The 20,071-nt window shown below is 40.6% G+C and overlaps 1 protein-coding gene across 3 annotated transcripts; it reads left to right on the plus strand.

Moving 5' to 3' along the window:
• The first annotated feature begins 1,437 nt into the window (after nt 1-1,437).
• LOC102225276 (riboflavin-binding protein) lies at nt 1,438-16,747 on the plus strand. Of its 3 annotated transcripts, XM_023349259.1 has the most exons (7): nt 1,438-1,633; nt 1,723-2,161; nt 4,013-4,176; nt 4,274-4,373; nt 6,050-6,178; nt 8,509-8,605; nt 16,314-16,747. In XM_023349259.1, the coding sequence occupies exons 1-7, from the start codon at nt 1,453-1,455 to the stop codon at nt 16,650-16,652; spliced, it is 1,449 nt and encodes a 482-aa protein (XP_023205027.1). In that variant the 5' UTR covers nt 1,438-1,452; the 3' UTR covers nt 16,653-16,747. The 3 variants fall into 3 exon arrangements, with proteins under 3 accessions (XP_023205027.1, XP_014325641.1, XP_005802864.1); XM_014470155.2 differs by lacking the exon at nt 1,438-1,633 and having other exon boundaries at nt 2,073-2,161; nt 3,931-4,176; XM_005802807.3 differs by lacking the exon at nt 1,438-1,633 and having other exon boundaries at nt 2,078-2,161; nt 3,972-4,176.
• The last annotated feature ends 3,324 nt before the right edge of the window (nt 16,748-20,071 follow it).

A 20,071-nucleotide genomic window follows, 5' to 3' on the forward strand; every position in this document is an offset into this window, starting at 1 on the left:
GCCGGGTTTGTGGCGTGTACAACTGACAGTAGTCTTATCAACACACTCTTCCTCCTTAGCGTTGGATCTCTTCAGCTCCTCCAGAGCTACCATGTCAACATCAATGTTATGCTTTTGAAGCCCCGTTTGCGCTGGTGTGGCTTTAGTCTGTTCTTCCCAACTCAGCTCTGGCCAGATTTCCCCCTGCTTTTTGGAACCACTCCAAGGTGGTACAAGAAAGGTCAAGCATTGTGCGCAAGTGACTTGATTGACAACAGACTTAATTTGTTTGGACCTTGGATTTGGATGGGCAAAGACAATACTTGCAAACTCCTCAAACAACAACATCTCAACCACCGTTTTCGATAGGCTATGAGAACGTAATAGTTGGCAAGATGGCAAGCTGCATATCAATAATTCCATGGTCAAACTTTGAGGTCCAAAGCTTTTTATCAATTGTGGTGGAAGGGTACGGCGTCAACCTTAGGGGGCAACCCCGACAAAGAAATATACCTAAAGACTTCAGAGAAACTGGTCACCCAAAGGTACGAGCAATGACGTCATTGGAACATCGACCGCAGCTGCTGCACACTCATGGCCCGTACATATTCCCACATTCCCAACCAGGTTCCTGCCCATATTCATGCCCTCATAGTGAGGAACATGCTGTCAATGGAGACAAACCCAACTTGCCCAGAACCAAACCAGACATTACTTGACTATGGACAAGGGGATTTACATACCATAATAAAGAACAAACTTTGATCAAAGTCAAAGAGTACGTATGCTAATTGAAATATAAAAAATAACTACAAGCCACTCTTTGGTGTCTCATATTCCATTCTGTCAAAGATTTTTTTTTTATTAGACGTTCGGAGGATTCTACGATCTGAGCAGTACTGACATGAAAAAGCAAAGTAACATGTGAATGGTTTGAAGTTGCGTCATACCCTTTCTATTTTCAGATGACTGACTGAACAGCGCTTTGTAGGATGTTTGACGTTCGAAGCTTAGGATTGTGATGGTTGTTCCTCTAACAAGACATTTATGCTAAGATTAAATCGCAGAAAAAGTATCGCATTGTATTTTATTAAGGAATATTAGGGTTATGGGAGCAGAATATAAACGCTGAAGCTTCTTCGTTGTTCTGTTAAACAGTTTAAGGAGTATGAGTGCAAGGCATCGTATCTAGGCCACAAGACAGTCCCTATCTGCCATTCAGGCCAAAAGCCTTAGGAGCATTCTGGAGCCAGAGAGAAAGAGATGAACCCAGCCAGGGATTAGGCTGGCACAACAGGTCCAAGAGGATGTGAGATTACAAGAGAGGAGCAACAACAACACACACGGGGTAAACCTGCTCACATGTTTACGTAACAGTTCAGCTCATGCACCTCGGCGTGTCTGCAAAACAACATATTAATGTCCTGTAAGAACTTCATCTGCTTTTTATTTTGCATATCGGGGAACAGAAAAATGACCTCTGTGTCGGGTGAAGGGGAATGTTGTTTTTTTTTTTGCAAAGTGCAGCAGCTTCCCAAGCTTTGTTCTCTGCCCTCAGCATATCATCCAGTATTAAATCTCATCCTGCAACCTCCTCTGACCCTGTCATCTGCGGGAAATGTCCTGACCTCAACTGAGCCGGGTGCCCGGACAGGTGTGACTCAGCACCTGTTTGTCAGCCTCTGGGACTGAAGGGCAAAGCATCAGTTTTAAATCAAATCTTCTGGGTGTGTGTTTTTCCAGCAGTCCTTGGACGGGTGGAAGGAAAGCTGTCAACAAGGAGGATTTGGAAAACATCCTATTGGGAGATTAACAAGGACAGAGCCCCGGTCCTTTTCTGTGCATGTGTGAGCGCTTGCGTGCAGGAGAGAAAGAAAGAAAGAGGGAGGGACAGACAGGACATCCCAGCGTGTGACAGATGGAGGAGGGAGGTGGGGGTGAGCTGCCTGGTAGGAGGCTGGCATGTTTTCCCATCTAAACCGGTGACAAAGTGGCGAGCAGTGGCTCCCCGGAGCAGAGGAGATCACAGCCACCGCACGGAGAGGGACGCGGAGCGGGAGGAGAGCCGAGCACCGCGCAGCCTGCAGCCGCTGGAACCACAGCATCGGGGCGGGGATCAGAACCGAGCCACATCGGAGGGAGCGACGTTTTTTTCTTTTTTCTTTTTAAACCCGCCAAACGGGTGAGTAAAGAAGCGGTGGATCCGGTTATTTCCACGTGATTCGGTTGGTTTTCATTGACGAGTGACGCCGAAGGGTGTCGAAGCTAATCGACTAAAAAATGCATCCGAAAAAAATAAACCGGTATAAAGGTGAAAAAAAAAAGCCTGTTTAAAGGTCGTCGGGTCACAAACTCGCAAATTAAAAGCACTTTGTGATGTTTAAGTTGGTAAGTTTTTTTTTTTTTTAAGAAATCACCTTAACTTGAAAATCTTCTGTTTTAGCCCCAGTTAGTCCATTCAGACTGGAGTCTCACTTTTTATGTTTTAGTTCCGTTTCTGGCAAATCCCAACAGTTATGGGTTCATCTCTCCTTCATTCTTCGGGTCAGCATCACTACACTCCAAAAACGAATTTTGCAACATATTCAATTTTTGCTATTGAAAACATTTACATTCACATCATTTGTAATTATAACTTTTTAGGCGTCTTGGCTGTTTAAGTCGCTGTTTTCCAATCAGAAATACTGATTCAGATGTACCCTAGGTGTAACAACAAGGATCGCGTCTGGAGTTTATTTCGGTCAAACAGATTTGTTTAAGTCGTGCTGCTATGTAGGTTAGTCTGCACACCGGTCAGCACCTGGTCAGATTAAACCACTGTGCTTGTCATCCACCTCAGCTCAGTGCCCCAGAGCCAACTAATCAGGTCCACCACGTCTGGGTCATCTGGTTGGCTCTTCTTACTCAATAACCGTCCCTGCCTATGGAAGTCCAGACGTGCCACAATTCAATAAAGATATAAATAGTTAAATTAAAACTGTAAGCAGTATGATTAATGTCTATAATTACTTAAACAGGTCGATCATAAAATTTGTTACGAAAAGCACATGTTGTCATTATTGCAGTAGGTATAGGCTGCAGGAAGGCATTTGATTCAATTTAATTCTTAAGTATCAAAGTTAGTAGGCAGGGCGAACTCTGAATAAATCAGTACTATTGATAAGAAGTTGAGTTGCTATGCAGATTAATGAACCGGTGTAACAACTGAAATTATTTTATAGTTTAATGTTACTTTTAATCACAAAATAAATGTTGAAATTATTTAAAAATAATTGTTCACAAATATGTTATTTATTATTTCCATGATTCCCATATCTGCATGACAATTCAAATTGATTTATTCCCTGTTTGATCTCGAAAATAAATATGTAGTTTTTATTTTTGTCGTTTTATTTTTTTCAGAAGAAAAAACTGTTTTGAATCATCTCTACTCAGCTCTTGACTTTCTGTTCCAGCGCATATATCCTGATGGTTATCCTTACCTGAGGTTGCCTTGATTCCAAAGCAGCATAAAAATGTTCATATTTTTGTGTTTTCACAAACAAAAGGCAAAAAATAATCAAAAAGTGTGGAATAATCTCCGTTCAGTGGAGATGGGTTTTAGATTGAGTCCAAATTCCTTCAAAAGCAGTAAAAATAATCTTTTAGCTGAGCACAAATCCCAAGTCTGGTCAAAATCACAGCTATATATTCTAACAGCAGTAAAAACTGTCCACAACATAAGTGGACTGGAGATGAAAATAGGTAAAAAAAAAATTGGTTTGGATTCAGCAAAAGGAATTTGCCCTTTCTTTTTGTTTTTAATGGAATGGTGCTACCGCTCCATCACTGAAATACACCCTGGGTAGCTAACCATAAATGTAAAAAAAAAAAAAAAAAGTGACAGAGAGAGACTGGCTCTCACACTTCTAAAGTAAGCTTTATTGACTTCTATGTGCTTGTCTGTTTTAGGCAGCGATCTTGACATTGTGCCTGCTGTGTTTTGACGGTAGGGCGCGTTGTCTGCCGAAACTCCTTCCCATTCCTCCTCCAGATCGGCAGAGATGGGCGTGACTTCCCCCCCGCTGCTGCTGATATGCATATACCTGACGGCAGTCGGCCGGGCGCGCTCGGAGGGCGTCTGCCTCCAGGACGGCAAGCACAAGGCCACGCCCGGCGCGGAGCCACGCCTGTCCGAGTGTGGGCTTTACGCCGACAGTGAGTGCACGCGCTCCGTAAGGTTCCACAATCGTATCTGTGAGCAGGCAGAAATGACAACAGTGGTTTGGTGTTTATTTCATCCTCGCTGCTGCAGACAGCTGCTGCACGGAGGAAGACATCCAGGATATTGCCTATGTTCCTTCTGACAGCAATAAGAATGAACCCTGGGACAAATGTGGTCCTCTGAGCTCAGAGTAAGTCCCATCTGTTCTTGCTTTCTAATAACATCTTGTTTTAATCGTTTCTCCTTCTCATATTAGAATTGTGAGTCACACACACACAGGGGCGTGTCTACATTTTTTTTTTGTTTTCAGGTAGAGGTACAGACGGTAAATTGTAATTTCAACTAAATGGACCTCAGTCTTAAATTACAGTGAACTAAAATTTTAACCAAACATGGATCTAGTCACACATTAGACTGTTTAGCTTAGCATAGCTTAACTGTATTTTACTCTATTTTTAGCGCCGTTACGCTGACTCTGTTCAACTTATCAACTTATTAAAGTGAAATTATTAGTATAAGACTACATATTGCAAAAACTATTTAATTATAAATAAACATCACACACACGTGAACCTGCCAACGGGACGAGAGATGAAAATTAGCCTCATGAGGTTAAAGCTGTAATCTCATGTTAAATGTTAATTATGACGTTTTTTGGTTTTTTAAAAATAAACTTAAACTTAGACTTTGAGTGCCAAGCTATGTAAAATATGATATTCACAAACTGACATTGGTGGGTGTGGCCAGGTTAGGTGGCCAATCAGGCTTTAAGGGAAGCCATCGACATCCCTTTGGCCACGCCCCTTTACATCCATCCATCCATTTTCTAATGACTGATCCATTAGAACAGTCGTGTTTTTGGACTGTGGGAGGAAGCCGGAGAACCCAGAGAGAACCCACGCATGCACAGGGAGAACATGCAAACTCCATGCAGAAAGACCCCGGGCTGGGAATCAAACCCAGGACCTTCTTGCTGCAAGGCAACAGTGCTACCAACTGCGCCACTGTGCAGCCCATCTTATGATGTAATTCGCTTTAAACTGAATTGTTGCTGAAATGTGCTGTACAAAATAAAGTTGATTCACAAAAGTATTCAAACCCCTGGACCATTTCCACATTAGGTCAGATTACAACCCACCAAATTCAACTGCATGCAGCTGCATTTCCATCGGCCGTTGTAATTTGACACTTCGAAAAAAAATTTGCTTAATGTACATGCAGCAATTTTGAAAAATTGAATAAAAAGCTTCATGTGGTGTTTTTTTTTAAATTTTGTGGCCATATTAAAATTGGTTTATTTCACAAAACTGCAAAAGATTTTTTGGTGTCACACAAGTCACATGGTCAGTAACCGGATGTTGCAATTGGTGCAAACCACGAAGAAGGAGACGACAGGAAGTGAGGAAGATGATGGTGCAACATGTTTTTTAATGACTTACCTTGTGAACAAACTTATTCTTGAGATTTTAATCGCATTTCTTATATGATGGAAACATTGCAATTGTGAAATTGTGGGGGGCTTTTTCGACATTAACGGAACATCGACAACATTTTTGCGCACATTAATAATGAAAACGCAGCTAGTGGCAGGTCAAGACAAAGTACTGCACACCAAGCCCAGTAACGCACGTTGAAATTCCTGGTTGTGACACGTCAAGATGTGGGGAAAAACTTCAAGATGGTGAATACTTTTGAAAGTTTTCATTAAGAATATCATTACTTTTCACACCTGCACAGTACGAGTCACATACGAGTTACCCTCGCTGTCTTTCCCTTCCCAGTGACATTGCGGGTCGGTAAGAGTTTGCGGCCTGCGTCTGGCGGCGCCTCACGCTGGTAGAAAACTGTTTCCATCTGTCTCCGCAGGTGCGAGGGCTACCTGAAGCGTGTGTCGTGTTTTTACCGCTGCTCCCCTGACGCCTCCCGCTGGCCTCATCCTCACCGCCGCTCGTACATCCAGGCGGTGCCGCTCTGCCACAGCTTCTGCCGTGACTGGTGAGGCTGCCTGAACACAACTCGGTAGCTGTTCCTGCTCACATGTCAGACTCTGGGGGAGAGAGGATACAGTTTTATTAAAAAAAAAACAAAAAACAACAGTGCTCAACCCCAAGGCAAAGTGCCCTATAAATAAAACTGCTTTTTTAAAAATTATTTCTCAAAATTTTGGGGCTCAGAGGACATTAACAAATCTGGAGATTTGTGGACAACCCCCCCCCAGAGATAATCCTCTAAATGTTGGAAAACGACTAATGCAAACACAGAAAGATGATTTGAGAGTTTGTAAAGAAATAATACATGTCAAAACTTCCCCACTGAATTTAAAAGTTTAATCTGCTTTCATGCTTTGGGAATTTACTCTGACAGACGGCATCTGAATAAACAGTCTGAGATTATGGAAAATATGTCCGCTTCTGTTGCCAGGACCAAGATGAGAGGAAACAATACCCTGTTTGTGCAGATTATTTGAAGGGACAGATCCACAGTCCAACAGCGGATCGAGCACAAAATGTGCATCAAATTCATTCTCTGCATTCTTAAAAACCGCTATGCTAAAGACAAAGCAATTTGCTAATTCGGTACTGTGTCAGACATAGAGCCATCCAGGTTTTGGTTGGTTAATACAACAGTGTTAGATAAGGGGTAACGGGTTGGCATTTAAACCTCTAAAACAGGTTGAAGTGGCTAATGTAATACATTAAGACAAATATCAAGTGGGATGGGAAAAAAATTGACTTCTAAACACAAAGTATTTGGGTTTAAATGAGTTATTTCGACTTTTAGTTTAATTTTGTTGTTCTAATTACCAGATAACAAATAAAATCACCCTTATAATATGTTAAAAGTGTCTGATTCACCAGCAGTTGGCTCTAAATAGCCAACTTCATGTTTAGCTCAAAACACAGGGTAAACATAGCCTGTATGTGTTGACTTTGACTAATTATTTAGTTAGAATCTGAATGTTGAACCAAGCTAGCACTAGCTTGCATTAACTATTAGCAGGTAAAAGGCTAATGTTGTCCTGTAAATAAACTCCCCGTCTAATATGAACTATGTTCCTTAACACAACAATGTCTTTTCGAGGACCATAAACAAAGAAAGTTTGTTTATGTGTGCAGTGGACTCCCGAGTTTTACTTATTTGTGAGCGGTTGTTTTTAGATATAATTACAAATATCTACAATTTTCAAATACTTGAGACCACTGCGAATACTTGATACCTTTTCTAAAAAGCAGTTCAAACACCAAATATGCTTTATTATGCAATAATACGCACAGAGGAAACCGACTCTAGACGTGAGCTGCAGAAGCTAACGTCTAGAGTCTTCCTTATCTTAGCTCTAGTGGGTACAGCCAATCTGTGGCAACGAAAATGAACAGCTCTGCTGGATTGGCTGCTTCGGAAACGTGAGAATAATTTCTTGAGAATAATTTGGTGTGATGTTACATACACACACGCGCGCGCACCCCCCCACCCCCCACACACACAAATGTGAATATTGAACATCCCAGGTTCCACTTTTAGCTAATTTTCCAACTGGGACACAGCTTATGTTTTGCTAACTTGCAGTGTTTAAGCTAGGCACTCACAAGCTCTAGCATAGATAGTAGTGGTGAAATTAATATAAACGAAAAGGCTTAGGTGTCACAAATATGTGTTCCTGTAAAAAAAAAAATCATGAAATGTACTGAAATTGACCGACGGAAGCCTGATAGCACAAAAACTAGAACTGGCTAATCTGGTTCTGAGAAAAATGAGCCAAACTCTCTTTGGCCAAATCTGTACTGCTAAACTGTAGAATATTAAAACGGTTTACACGTTTTAAACAGTAAAATGTTTAAAGATAGTTTTAACTGCATAGACATTCCTGGATGGAAATACTAGCTAAGTTAAGCCTGAACTTAAGATGAAAGTCATCTTTTACTGGGAATAATATTTAAAGTTTCGTGGTGGCTCAGCCAGATTAGGATGATGGCCATTAAAAAAAAAAAGCAAATATGTTGTTGTTGTTATACTGCAATGTTATTCAGGATTTTACAAGGATTTGCTCACAGAAACAGGATTCTGATCTACCAGTGTTTCTTTACATGCTACCACGCATGCTACAAAAACAAAACGCGCAGCAGCATGCCAAATTGTGAGCTCCAGGGAAGCTGCAAGCTTTATTTTGAGTCCTGATGCTAATTTTAGCTGAACAACCTCTTGCTCTTGTCTCATGTAAAAACAGAAAAAAAATTAGACCTTTTAGTTTTAAAAATCAGGCTGTTTTAGAAATAATAAGCGGATCGATTTTTGCCGTTTCTGATGCGTCTTTTATGTGTCTCCAGGTTCGATGCCTGTAGGATGGACATGACGTGTGCTCGCAACTGGGCCAGGGACCCCCGGGGCCAGAACTGCACTGGGACCTGTGTTCAGTATCAGCAGGTAAACACAATCCTTGCACATTCGTCATCATTTCTGTTTTTTACTTCTTATTTTTCACAAAAATAAACACTAATTTATTTAATTAATATCCTTAAAAGACATTTGCTGTATTACCGTATCACAGTCTAGAAGACACACCATAGAAACAGCCACTGTTCCTATTATTATTAGGCTATTTGTTTGCCTTGCATATAGCTCCATAGATCTTTCCATCTCCACAGCATAATGATGCCACCACTGAGTTTCACAGTATGGATAGCATGTTCATCCTCATGCACTATAAAAGACACAAAATCTTACCAAGTATTTTTTTGTCTAGTTTCTAGTGCAAATATCTTTCACATATAACATGGGGAAAATGTCTTGCTATAAGTGAAAAAAAATCGGCCATTGGAACTAGTACCTTTTTATCATCTTGGGGGTGCAAATCCGGTCTAAAAAAACATAAAAATAGAACTAATATATACACATTTCAATGAAAAAATAAAAATAAACCACCAAAATATACACTTTTTTTGGCACTATCAGACTTCCATACAATGTATTTCCTGGTGGTCACTTACATCTGTTCAGCAGCATAAACTCAAATACTTTCTGGTCAACTAAAATGCTCAAACGCTTATTATCAGCTTCTAAGTGTCTGACGTTTCCATGGATACCAAATACGTACGTTTAACCGAGTGGAGGTGCAGAAAAAAGTTTAAATCTGTCCCCGGTGCTGGGGGCTATGGAGCTTATTAAGGAATCACTGAGCCATATTTAACTGAAAATGTATTTGTAAGTTAGTTTATAAGTCTTATAAAATATTTACACTGGAAAATAGACACAAAAAAAAACTTTGTAAGATTTAGTGTTTTTGTGGTGGTAAGCTTTTTTTAGGCCAAAAAGCTCCGTTTTGCTTTATTCTGACCAGAAAGCAAATGGAAGCAGCGGCTTTCTTTTGGCAAATTTTTAAGCTTGTGGTTCCAAGAAATAATTTTTTTTTTCAAAGCACTGTAAAATAAAAGAAATTAGAGTCTATCCAGCTTTTACTTATTTATTTTTTTGCATCAGTATTTGTCTAGCTGAGTCCGTCAGCTGAAAGTTTCCGACAGGATGTGCAGGTAGACGGTGTGAGAGCGGGGCTGGCTTTGGAGCATGAGTCTGGCCCCGCTCCGCTGGGCAGGGGCCAGCTGGGTGATTAAAAAACAAGTGGAGGGCCGGTGGAGGCCTGCAGCTAACTGAACTCTCACACACCATCGCAGCCCAGCCACGACCTGTCTGTCTCTCCGTCTCCCCTCCTTATCGCCTCCATCCTCTCTTGCGCACAAACGAGCGAGCGCACACCCACAGACCGCAGATCTAATAAGGCAGCTTGCTGGTTATTAGATGATAAGCAGAAATTGCAGAGTGTAGTAAGAGGGAGAATGCGGATGGAAGATTTCTCTGTGTGTGTTTTCTGTGGGTGTACCGCCTGCATAATTCCTGGGCTTTGTGCGCTCCGCCTTGGCCCGTCTTCATGTAGGGCAACGCTTAACGCCGCAAATAGGCTGCGGGAAATTTAAGCCGCTCTGAAACAGACGAATGCAATTAGAAAAATGTGAAAGCAGTCAGGGAATTTGACAGACTATTTTTTGATTTGCATCTTTTTTCTTTTGGGAGGGAACGTTAAAAGCAAGAGCGCCGGCTCTCGTTTTTAGGAGGGGGTACGGCTGATTTTCGCTGGAGGCTGGCTCTGTGCACATCCACGCCGTGTCGCCGCGTGACGCGGGTGAATGTATGAGTGAACGCCAAATATGCGTAGGTAAAAAGCGGGGTGTGAGAGCTCAGACTGTGGAAGGTGTCAGTCCGCGTAGCGTCAAGTTAATTCACCTTCAACAGGAAAATAAAATCACCTCTGGCGTTCTCTGTCTCACTCCTGTTTTTGTAGATTTTGGTTACATCATTCGCCTGCCAAGGTCTTCTCTTAGATTTAGTGCTTCTTATTATGTAGGAGAGAGGCTAGGGCGGCAAAAACAACATATTTCTGTTGAGTACAAAACTACTAATTTATTCTCCTTGAACTTCTTGCACAAATGCAACTCTACTGAGCCGTCTGCCTGAACCCACAGGTCAGGCAGGGAGGGAAATAATCTCAGGAGGAAACTAAGAGACTAATGAAACAGCAGCTCAGGTGAGGAGAATCTGTCAATGGACCAACTATTGGCTTTGTGCTTCATTAATCTGAGCTTTATGGAAAAGTGGCAAGAAGAAATTTGTGTCAGGAACAAAAACCCCTTTGCTGTTTACCACAAACCTGGGAAAGACGATGCAGTTCATTTGTGTTCGTAAGGCAAACGTATTGAGTTTGAACTTGGAAAAGAAGTAATCTGGAACACTTCCTGATGACAAAATACCAAGTTAGAATTTGTCGCCAACGGCAACATCAAAATTCAACATGGCCGCTGTAGGGAACGCATGGATGGCTGCCCTAATAAATCATTTTGTTTGATTTAAATTATTTAAATTTGTTTGACTAAATTAGTTACACTTGCATGGTGGAAATCATTTGTCTGTGTTCAAGTCACTGCAGTTTTAAAATGCAAACAACACAGAAATACACTGTTATTAGCTCATATCGCTAACAGCAGTTAGCAAAACACTTCAGAGCGTCGTAATTCATTTTATTGGTTGTTTTGTTTATTTATTTTGGATATTTAAAATGTCTTCCAGTTCCCAGTGTTAAATGTTCATTAATTTTTAAGGTTTATTCATCTCTGTTGCATTCTTAAGCCATGAACTTTATTACTTGAAAAAACAATATTATCATTTATCGCAATAACTTCTGGGACAATTTATCGTAAAAGCTAAATTTGTTACTGTCACGGGCCTGTGCACCATATTAACAGGTTTTGTTAGATCTGTGCTAAATCTCTCATATCTCAGGTACTGTGCAGGCTAAAGTGATTTTCCAAATATATTTTCTTAAACTCTGTTGAAAGAAAGTCTAAGGCAGGACATTTTCTTCTTTCTACGGCTCCCGTCTTGTCGTAGTGTTTGTGGTTTCAGGATGTGAAGGCTAGAATTAAGTGAGATAAGGAAGGGAAGGACGGCGCATGGCGCCGCAGGAAAAATCTCTATCTGGCTTATTCAATCCCAGCATGTCGTCTAGAGCTACTTGGGCTTGTACCGAATTAAGTTTGGCAGCAAACCATGGCTGCCCGGGGGAGGACTGAAATGTGTGTGTGTGTGTGTGTGTGTGTGTGTGTGTGTGTGTGTGTGTGTGTGTGTGTGTGTGTGTGTGTGTGTGTGTGTGTGTGTGTGTGTGTGTGTGTGTGTGTGTGTGTGTGTGTGTGTTAGCGTCTGTGCTCCCGTGGGTATTATTGGGTCGATGTGATAAGACCAAAGCGTCAGGCAGAGAGCATATGTAGTTAAGAGACACGCCCATCGTCCTTTTTATCCTTCAAACTCAGTAAACATATCACATCTTTTTCTTTTTTTCCAATCAAGTCATTGTGAGGAAATGCTATAAATTACAGGAAGAAGCAGGAAATGATTAACTGGGGGATGACTTGGCATCCTAATGATTGGTTATAGAAAAGGCATGTTTATTTCTACAGCTCCATTCACACACACGGTGTTCTGAAGAAAACAGGAAGTGACCAGAGAGGGGAAAGGAAGTGAAGGCTAGTGCTCTCCGTTGTGAACTTCTAGCCTCGCCATTGCCTTCCTACGCAGTGTAGCTTTATACTTGTTTCCCTTCACTTCATTCTCCCACGGATTTCTCTGGTGGAATTTCCGCCAAACAGAAGGAGAACGTTGATTTTCTTCGCTGTTTCAAAACTGTAGTCTATAGTTTTAGTAATGGCAGCGTTAGGAAGTGAATCGTCCATGTTGGCCATGTTTAAAAATATTGAATTAACATCAACAGCCATCTTGTTCGGCTCGAGACTTTTCTCTTCACAATGGAGGGTGTTTGTTTACAGCGCAGGCAATTTCGGGTAAGCTTCATAGCGTTGAACTGGCGCATTACACATGTCACAGCTAAACGTTAGCGACTGGCTGAAATATAAAAGTCCATGGGTAACCCAGTGGAATTGAGCTTCCAAATTTTCTGTATTTCTTTTTGTTTAGTGTGTGATACAATAAGAATTTATTTTCTCCAGTTTGCTCAACTTTATCTGTGTTGGTTAATTTTGATGTCTGTCCATTTCACTTTATTGGTGGAAGTAGATTTTTTTTTCTTTATTCATTGTAATTGCTTCAATTTCTTTTTTTTTTGTTTGTAGCTTTTTGAGATCTCAACATATAAAGGCCATTAGAAATAATATCTAGTGCTACTGATATTGGTATGAGATGCAACAACATTTAATTTCTGTCTGGGAAAAATTAATTGAATTTGTTAAATTATAAACTAGCTTGTGTTGTTCTGTATTACACAAATTTCTAGTCAGACGGAGTGAAGATTGTCATTTTAATGTGGAAAAAGTTCAAATGTCCAAGAGGTTCTGGATACTTTTAATATATTAAAATTAAAAAAAAAAAAAACCTAGATTGTGATTTTGCAAACATGCCTTCATTAAAGATGATTAAATGATTGTCAGTTGGAGTTTTAATCATTCTGAACCAGCTTAGAGCTGTTAATCTGCTCTCTGGGGCCCGTTAGATGCTGCTATGCTAAACCTGAAGTTTTTTCAACGTTTTTTTTTTTAAAATGCTTTATTCAGATTGGCTCTCAAGGTTGGTGTTGTAGACAAGGAGAGGAAAAGCAGCAGGGGCCGAGCAAAGCCACCTGAGAGAGAAAACACCTGGCAGAGGCAAAGTGTTCTGAAGGCCGGAGCCGCAGCGGAAAGGGCAAAATCAATTATTTTGCTGGATGTTTCATGCAGCGGGGTAAAGCTCAAGCAGGCCCGAGGGGCAGCAGGAGGACGGACGGACTCGGCACGCAGCTGGCAGGGCTGGAGGACCGAAACAAACAGGCGTCCGTTTATTCCTGGCGCCAAAGAAGCTAAAAAAAAAAGTTAGACAAAAACAGGAAAAAATAGCGGTCGTTCCAAATGTTTTCATTCCTACAGCTCACGGCGGCGCAGGCGGAGCTGCTGCTCAAATCCAACCCGTCGCTCTTGTTTCCGGCAGGAGTATCAGCTCAGACTGTCTGATCCCGCTCCTACAAGGACGAGCGGTCACGACAATTCGTCGTTCGAAGGTTTTGTTAGAAACACAAAATGGCTGCTGTGAAAAAAGTAGAAAACCATCCGTCTTTTTTCCCCCTCCACTACACTTTTAAAGTGGCAGGATCTCGTAGTATTGTTTTTATTTAGCTTTATATTGTGTTATAAAGTTACTCCCTCGTCAAAACATTCCTGGGGTGTTGCCTTGATTCTTTCAGGCATGTTTGAGAAATCCTTTAATCTCCATGGCAACCATTGAGCTGTGCAAAACGTCTGGGTGGCCCTAGCTAGCGAGCTAGCTCGACCTAGTTTCCAAACTAAGCTTCTGTCTCACAAAACAGAACGTTTTCCGTTCTGTGAGACAGAACAGAATGTAATAAATTATTAAATTAATAATTTCTTCATTATTAATAAATTACTGGGACTCCCCCATTCAGCTCCTTCAGACTAGCCATCAGCCACTAGCAAACGTGTGCTGACCTCATTAGACAAGCTAACTCTCAATTAAACACTAGTAAAGAGATTGTTTAAGGGTTAATAGAGGAGCCATGTTGTGATAACTTCTTGAAGGCGGAGTTTCAGAAAGAGCAGGAGCTTCTTAAAGAGACAGAGGCCCAATTTCAAGGTGTTACATTTTGAAACCAAATTATGTTTGGTATGTCTGGCATTTTTATAACAACTGAAGCTAACAGATTGATTGTTCCATAAAACATGTCTTAATATATCATTTAGCATCCCATCCAAATACAAAAACTCATAAGTAGATCTTTGCTTTGACTGATTCTGATGTCCCGCCCACCTACACGACCCACAAACAGAGACTCAAAGGTTGTTTTAATTAAGTTTTACGCCACGTTCCACTGATCCTCCTTTATGTAGCCAGAGAGCAAAGATTTTATTTGCATCCAAGACCTACACCACAAATTACATTATTGTTGTCCACGGCAACGCAGTTTGAAGGGACAAACTCGGCGCAGATTGGATTAAAGCCGTCATGAGATTTGTGCGCGGCCTCCGCGTCACAATTTGTAATTCCTTGCATTTATTTAAACGGGGAGGAGGAAGAGCCCTTTGATTTAAAATCTGATTTACAAGCTAAAGATGCACAGAAGCTCAGCACACAGTGATGCATATATGGTTTATACTCAGAGTTATACAAAGGCGAAAGTTTAAGAACATCAAAATTCAGATTCCACCTAAAACACAGCAAAGCTTTGTCAGTAAAAATAATGGGAAACTTGTTTAAAGATTGATTTGAAAAAAAAAAACAACTTGCTGAGTAATGTAGGACCCAGAGGCTAAGAAAATGCTAAGTTATTGGTTGCTATGGCGATCCCCACCTTTTCAGCCATGTTGGGGAGCCGTACGGTATCAAAGATCATTTCAATGAGCTTAAACTGAAAAAAAATGGAAATATTATTCTACAGTTGTCTTTGATTGTGAAGCTTTTACTGCATATTGATGCAAGTAAACAAACAAACTCTGTCAACGTTATCTTTCAATTTTCTTGGTCTGATCCAGTTTACTGGGTTGGTCAAACAAATTTTCCTCTAATTTATTTAATAAGTGTAACGAGATTTGTTTGAATTCATTATTGATAAAAAGAAAAAAAAACATTCTAGCTTTATTAAGGCACGAATTCTCAATTGAAATTAAGAATAAATAAATTTTTAAAAAATTACATTTTAGTTCAGACTTTGACTAGATCAATCCAAAACCTTCACTTTGTGGACTCAAGTAAAGTCACGTTTATTTGTGCTGCACATTGCTGCAACGAGCCAGTGAATCGTGCTTTACATGATAAAACATCATAAAATCAATGTACATTAGAAATATACGCAAGGAGTTTTGTGATATTTTTTCCTCATTAAACCCCTTACAAAACCTACGCAACAAAAATAAAGATGAGACAGGAACCAATAAGCAGACATATGAAAAAAAAACAATATTTTAATTCTTTAAGGAACTTAAACGTCTTGATTTTTGCTATTTGCTTATAACTTGACCTAAACAGTAAGGCGGAGGCAGCAGTTTGGAAGAAGAAACACTGCCACCTGCAGGTCGGAGTTAACAGTCTCCACTTTTTGCACAAAAAAAAATTGCAATAAACTAACAGCTAATAAGTAACGCAGAAGAAATGCTTGCAATTGTTGTTTTTTTTGTTGTTTTGTTTTTTTTTACTTAATTTCTGAAATTGTGGATTCCTGGAAAACTGGAGCGACTGATTGATGTAATTTGTGATTTGGAGTCTGGAGGGAAATATAAAAAAAAATATGTTGGATCGAAACATGCTTTAAATGTCCATTTGGGTTCAACAAATTAAGCAGCAATAAGAAAAGAAACATGTATGGGCAAATTCACAATTGACATATTTCAGCTATTCTCCAATTTCCTTGATAATCAAGCAAAACTGTGATCATTTTTAATTTTTAATTTAAAAAAATTGTATTAGAAAAGACTAGCTTAAGTGGAAGCTGAAGGAAGTAACGCTTTAACTCGGTATGACTGATCAATTGAAAGCATTTATGTTTGCTAGTCTCACTGAGGGTTGAAACCCTCTCTGGTTTGCGTGGCTGCAGATGTATCAGCACGGCAGGGATCTCTGCGAGAGCCTGTGGGGCGACGCCTTCATGACGGTGGAGGACGACCAGCAGGAGGCCGGAGAGAACGGGGCGGAGGGCCGGCCCTGCGGCTGCCTCACCCTCAGTCCCTCGGACAAGGACGTGATCGCAGCGCTGCGGGCCCAGCAGGACGACCCGGAGGAGCTGGACACCACCAAGGCTGGCCTGCCGCAGTACCGGGCCCCCTGCCGGGCCAAGATGCCGGCGCCGGCCAAGAGCGGCCGGAGGGCGAACTCCGTCCTGCGGAAACGCTCGGTGGAGATCGACGACGTGGAGGGGAGCGGGAGCGGTTTGTAGATCCTGTTCGGTAAAGATGCGTCACTAGTTTCCGATGCGTAATGCTAAACTGTGAAAATAAAGGCGTAACTTTGTTCTTCTAAAAAAAAAAAAAATGACCGCATGGGCGTATATATTTACAGCGACGGGTTAGGGCACAGGTGTCGAAGTCCAGTCCTCAAGGGCCGGTGTCCTGCAGTTTTTAGATGTGCCACAGGTAGAAAACACTGGAATGAAATGGCTTAATTACCTCCTCCTTGTGTAGATCAGTTCTCCAGAGCCTTGCTAATGACCTAATTATTCTATTCAGGTGTGGTGCAGCAGAGGCACATCTAAAAGTTGCAGGACAGCGGCCCTTGAGGACTGGAGTTTGACACCCCTGGGTTAGGGCCACTGTAGATCCAGGAAAACAAGAAGTAAATTTGCGAGATAAAAACTCTGAAATTTTTAGATTAAGCTCAAAGCTTTCTAGAAAAAAAACATGGAAATTTCTGAGCACCAAAAGTTTGAAATTTGTGTGGGAAATTTTTTCCTAGAAATATTTAGGTTAATTTCACATATTCTAGAAAAAAGTTTTTCTCTGAGTTGGCAAAGTTGAAAACTTTTTTCACAAGTCCAAAATGTTTGACTTTTTGAGTCCAGTAATCTCCTTCTTTTTTTCTTTCCAGAACTTGAGATTCTTCTCAAAATATTGGATTTTTTTCCCACAAATGTTTTACTTTTCAAGCGCCGAAATTTCCACGTTTTCTCCAGATAACTTCTGAGCTTAATATGAACATTTCCTATATTTTTTCTTACAAATTTTTGACTTTTTGAGCTCAGAAAATGTTCATGCTTCTTCTATAAAATTTCTGAGATCTAAAAATTTGAGTGTGTCTCGCAAATTTAGTCTTTTATATATATATATATATATATATATATATATATATATATATATATATATCTACAATGACCCGGAGAAGCCACCATAAATACCTGTAAGTATTAAAGGCAAACCTCAAAATACTGTAAATGCTTTGACGTTATCAAGAGGTTGTTGGGCAACCAGCCATGTTCTGCATGTAGTAGAAATCAACAGCATCACAACATCTGTAGGGATCCAACGTGTCGTCCTTCTACATCGGGTCATTTCCCCTATAGAAGTATTGGAAACATAATTTTCCAGCCTATGAATCTCCGTTCTTCTGTTTCCAGACATCTAGCTGACTTTAGGCTGTTCATTACTCACTTCTTCCTGTTGTGATTCTGTTCTGTGCAGTCTGCTCGTCATTAAGTAGTAGAGACACTTAGTGCGGTCATTATTATGAATGTAATGTTTTGTTTTGGGGTTTTTTCTTCCGGCCTGATCGTGGGCAGATAGTTGGGATGCGCTTCGTACCGGAGAGATGAGGAATATTTAGCAGGAGAAATACGCTGAAGCGGCATTCACGCCACGCAGAGCCAGCGCTGGTAGTTTCATCACTGATGTTTTGCGAGTCTTTCTTTTCTAATTCCGTGTCGAGTAACGTACTGTTAGATGTAAATGTTTTGTAAAAAAAATAATAAATCTGGTTGGTCTGGCGTACGGTGAGCTTGTTGAAATTGGTGTTTTTGTGTTTTTCTGTTTACGTCCTCAATAAAGACGACCATTGTAAGCGTAACACTGGCCTCATCATTTGTCGACCCCATTACAAATGAGTGCAAATCAGTTGACGTTCTCCTAAAATTGAAGAAAAACATATTTTGCAATTGTGGTGTTTCCATTAAAAAAGAAACTAAATTAAAGTCACATGTGAATAAGTTTGTTTATTTAGTTTGTTTAGATGATCCTCCATCTACTTCCTGTCTTCTTCATCATTTTCGTCAGTAGTAACATCCGGTTGTCGATCACGTGACTTGTGTGATGCGAAAGAAGTGTTTCCATTTGCAGTTTGGCGAAATACACTCATTTTGAAAGAGCTGGAAAAACCACCTCATCCAGCACCAAAACTTTTTGAGTTTTTTCAAAATTGCCGTGTTTCCCATTAAGCAAATTTATTTTTGAAATGTCAAGCTGCGCATTGTTAAGGCTAATGGCATTGCGGCTACTGGGGGAAACCGTAAGGCATATCTCATCCAAACCTACCAAGACGTCTGCAACCGCCGAACGTTCCCAGGGAGAACGAGGAATGTGTTATTAGCTGAGGATTAGCCAAGAGGCTAAGTGACACGTACTCTGCAAATCTGGCTTCACTTGAATTATCCAAGAAGTTTTCAGTTATCACACCCATAGCAATGCTGTTTGGGATTGTTTGGGAAAATTCATATCTGTAGAAGACCCATCCATGACATCAGATTTCTTCTGCTAGCTCGTCACCGTATTAATTTGTCGTTGTCGGGACATAGCTGAAGAATTGTTTCATGAAATTTGTTTCCTCCTCCACTCCTGTAATGTGTGATGTGTCCTGCAGCATGTCCTCAACCTCTTTTTACAGTTTCTTGTTTTAGCAATGTTTTCTCACTACCGTCAGATGCTAATTTACAAACACATCATGACAAGTGTGTTTACCCTCCCGCCCAGACAGCTGCCACTCACTGTGCTTTCACATGCACCGCTTTGGGGGAGGAATCCAAATGCTTATTTACAGTTCACTACCTGCTCACTGTACTCTTACATTGTCTGGTTTTGTCCTGAAAGTATCTTGATTTTACACATTTTGCTATTTTGGAAACACAAGCTTTCATGCATTTCCTTGGAATTTTATTTGAGAGAGCACAAACTATTTACAGTTGTTTTTTTTACTGCCCATTTTTATTCAGTGCTCCTAGTTATTATGCTGTTTTTTACAATTTCCTATGGAAGTCACAAGGGTTGATGATTAATCAAATTAATCGTAATGAATTGATTATTGAAATAATCGTCAATAATCAGTCTATAAAGGGATTTTAACAATGTTCACCCAGGTTCCAGGCACCGGTCCCTGGGTAAAGCTCTGACATTTGCTGCTTCTGGTTGGTCATTCCCAAATGTCTGGAGCTGGGGTTATCATTAGTGTTATACTATTCAGCTAGCTAGGGTCATTTCAGCTTTTTAGCTAGCTAGGATTATTTCAGTTTTTTAGCTAGCTAGGGTTATTTCAGCTGTTTAGCTAGCTAGGGTTATTTCAGCTGTTTAGCTAGCTAGGGTTAGGTATGTTGTGATAATAGTTAGTCCATAGAAATTGATGAAAAATTACTAGAAGTCAAAGTCCTTGTGAAAATAAAAATGTGTGTGTGTGTTTCTCACCTATAAGTGTTGAGCTGATTCTTGATTATGCTAGTTATTAGCATCTCCTCTATGAAAGTCACCATTGTAAATTGTAAAATGGAACAGACGGGGTCATAATTAAGGTCGGTTTCATATTATCTCACAGTTTTGAGCCGAAAGCTTTGACCGTATCAGCGCCTCACAAAAGAAGACGAGCTTGCATCATGGCGACAGA

The sequence above is a fragment of the Xiphophorus maculatus genome, chromosome 16 (genome assembly GCF_002775205.1).
Source record: "Xiphophorus maculatus strain JP 163 A chromosome 16, X_maculatus-5.0-male, whole genome shotgun sequence".
Lineage (NCBI taxonomy): Eukaryota > Metazoa > Chordata > Actinopteri > Cyprinodontiformes > Poeciliidae > Xiphophorus > Xiphophorus maculatus.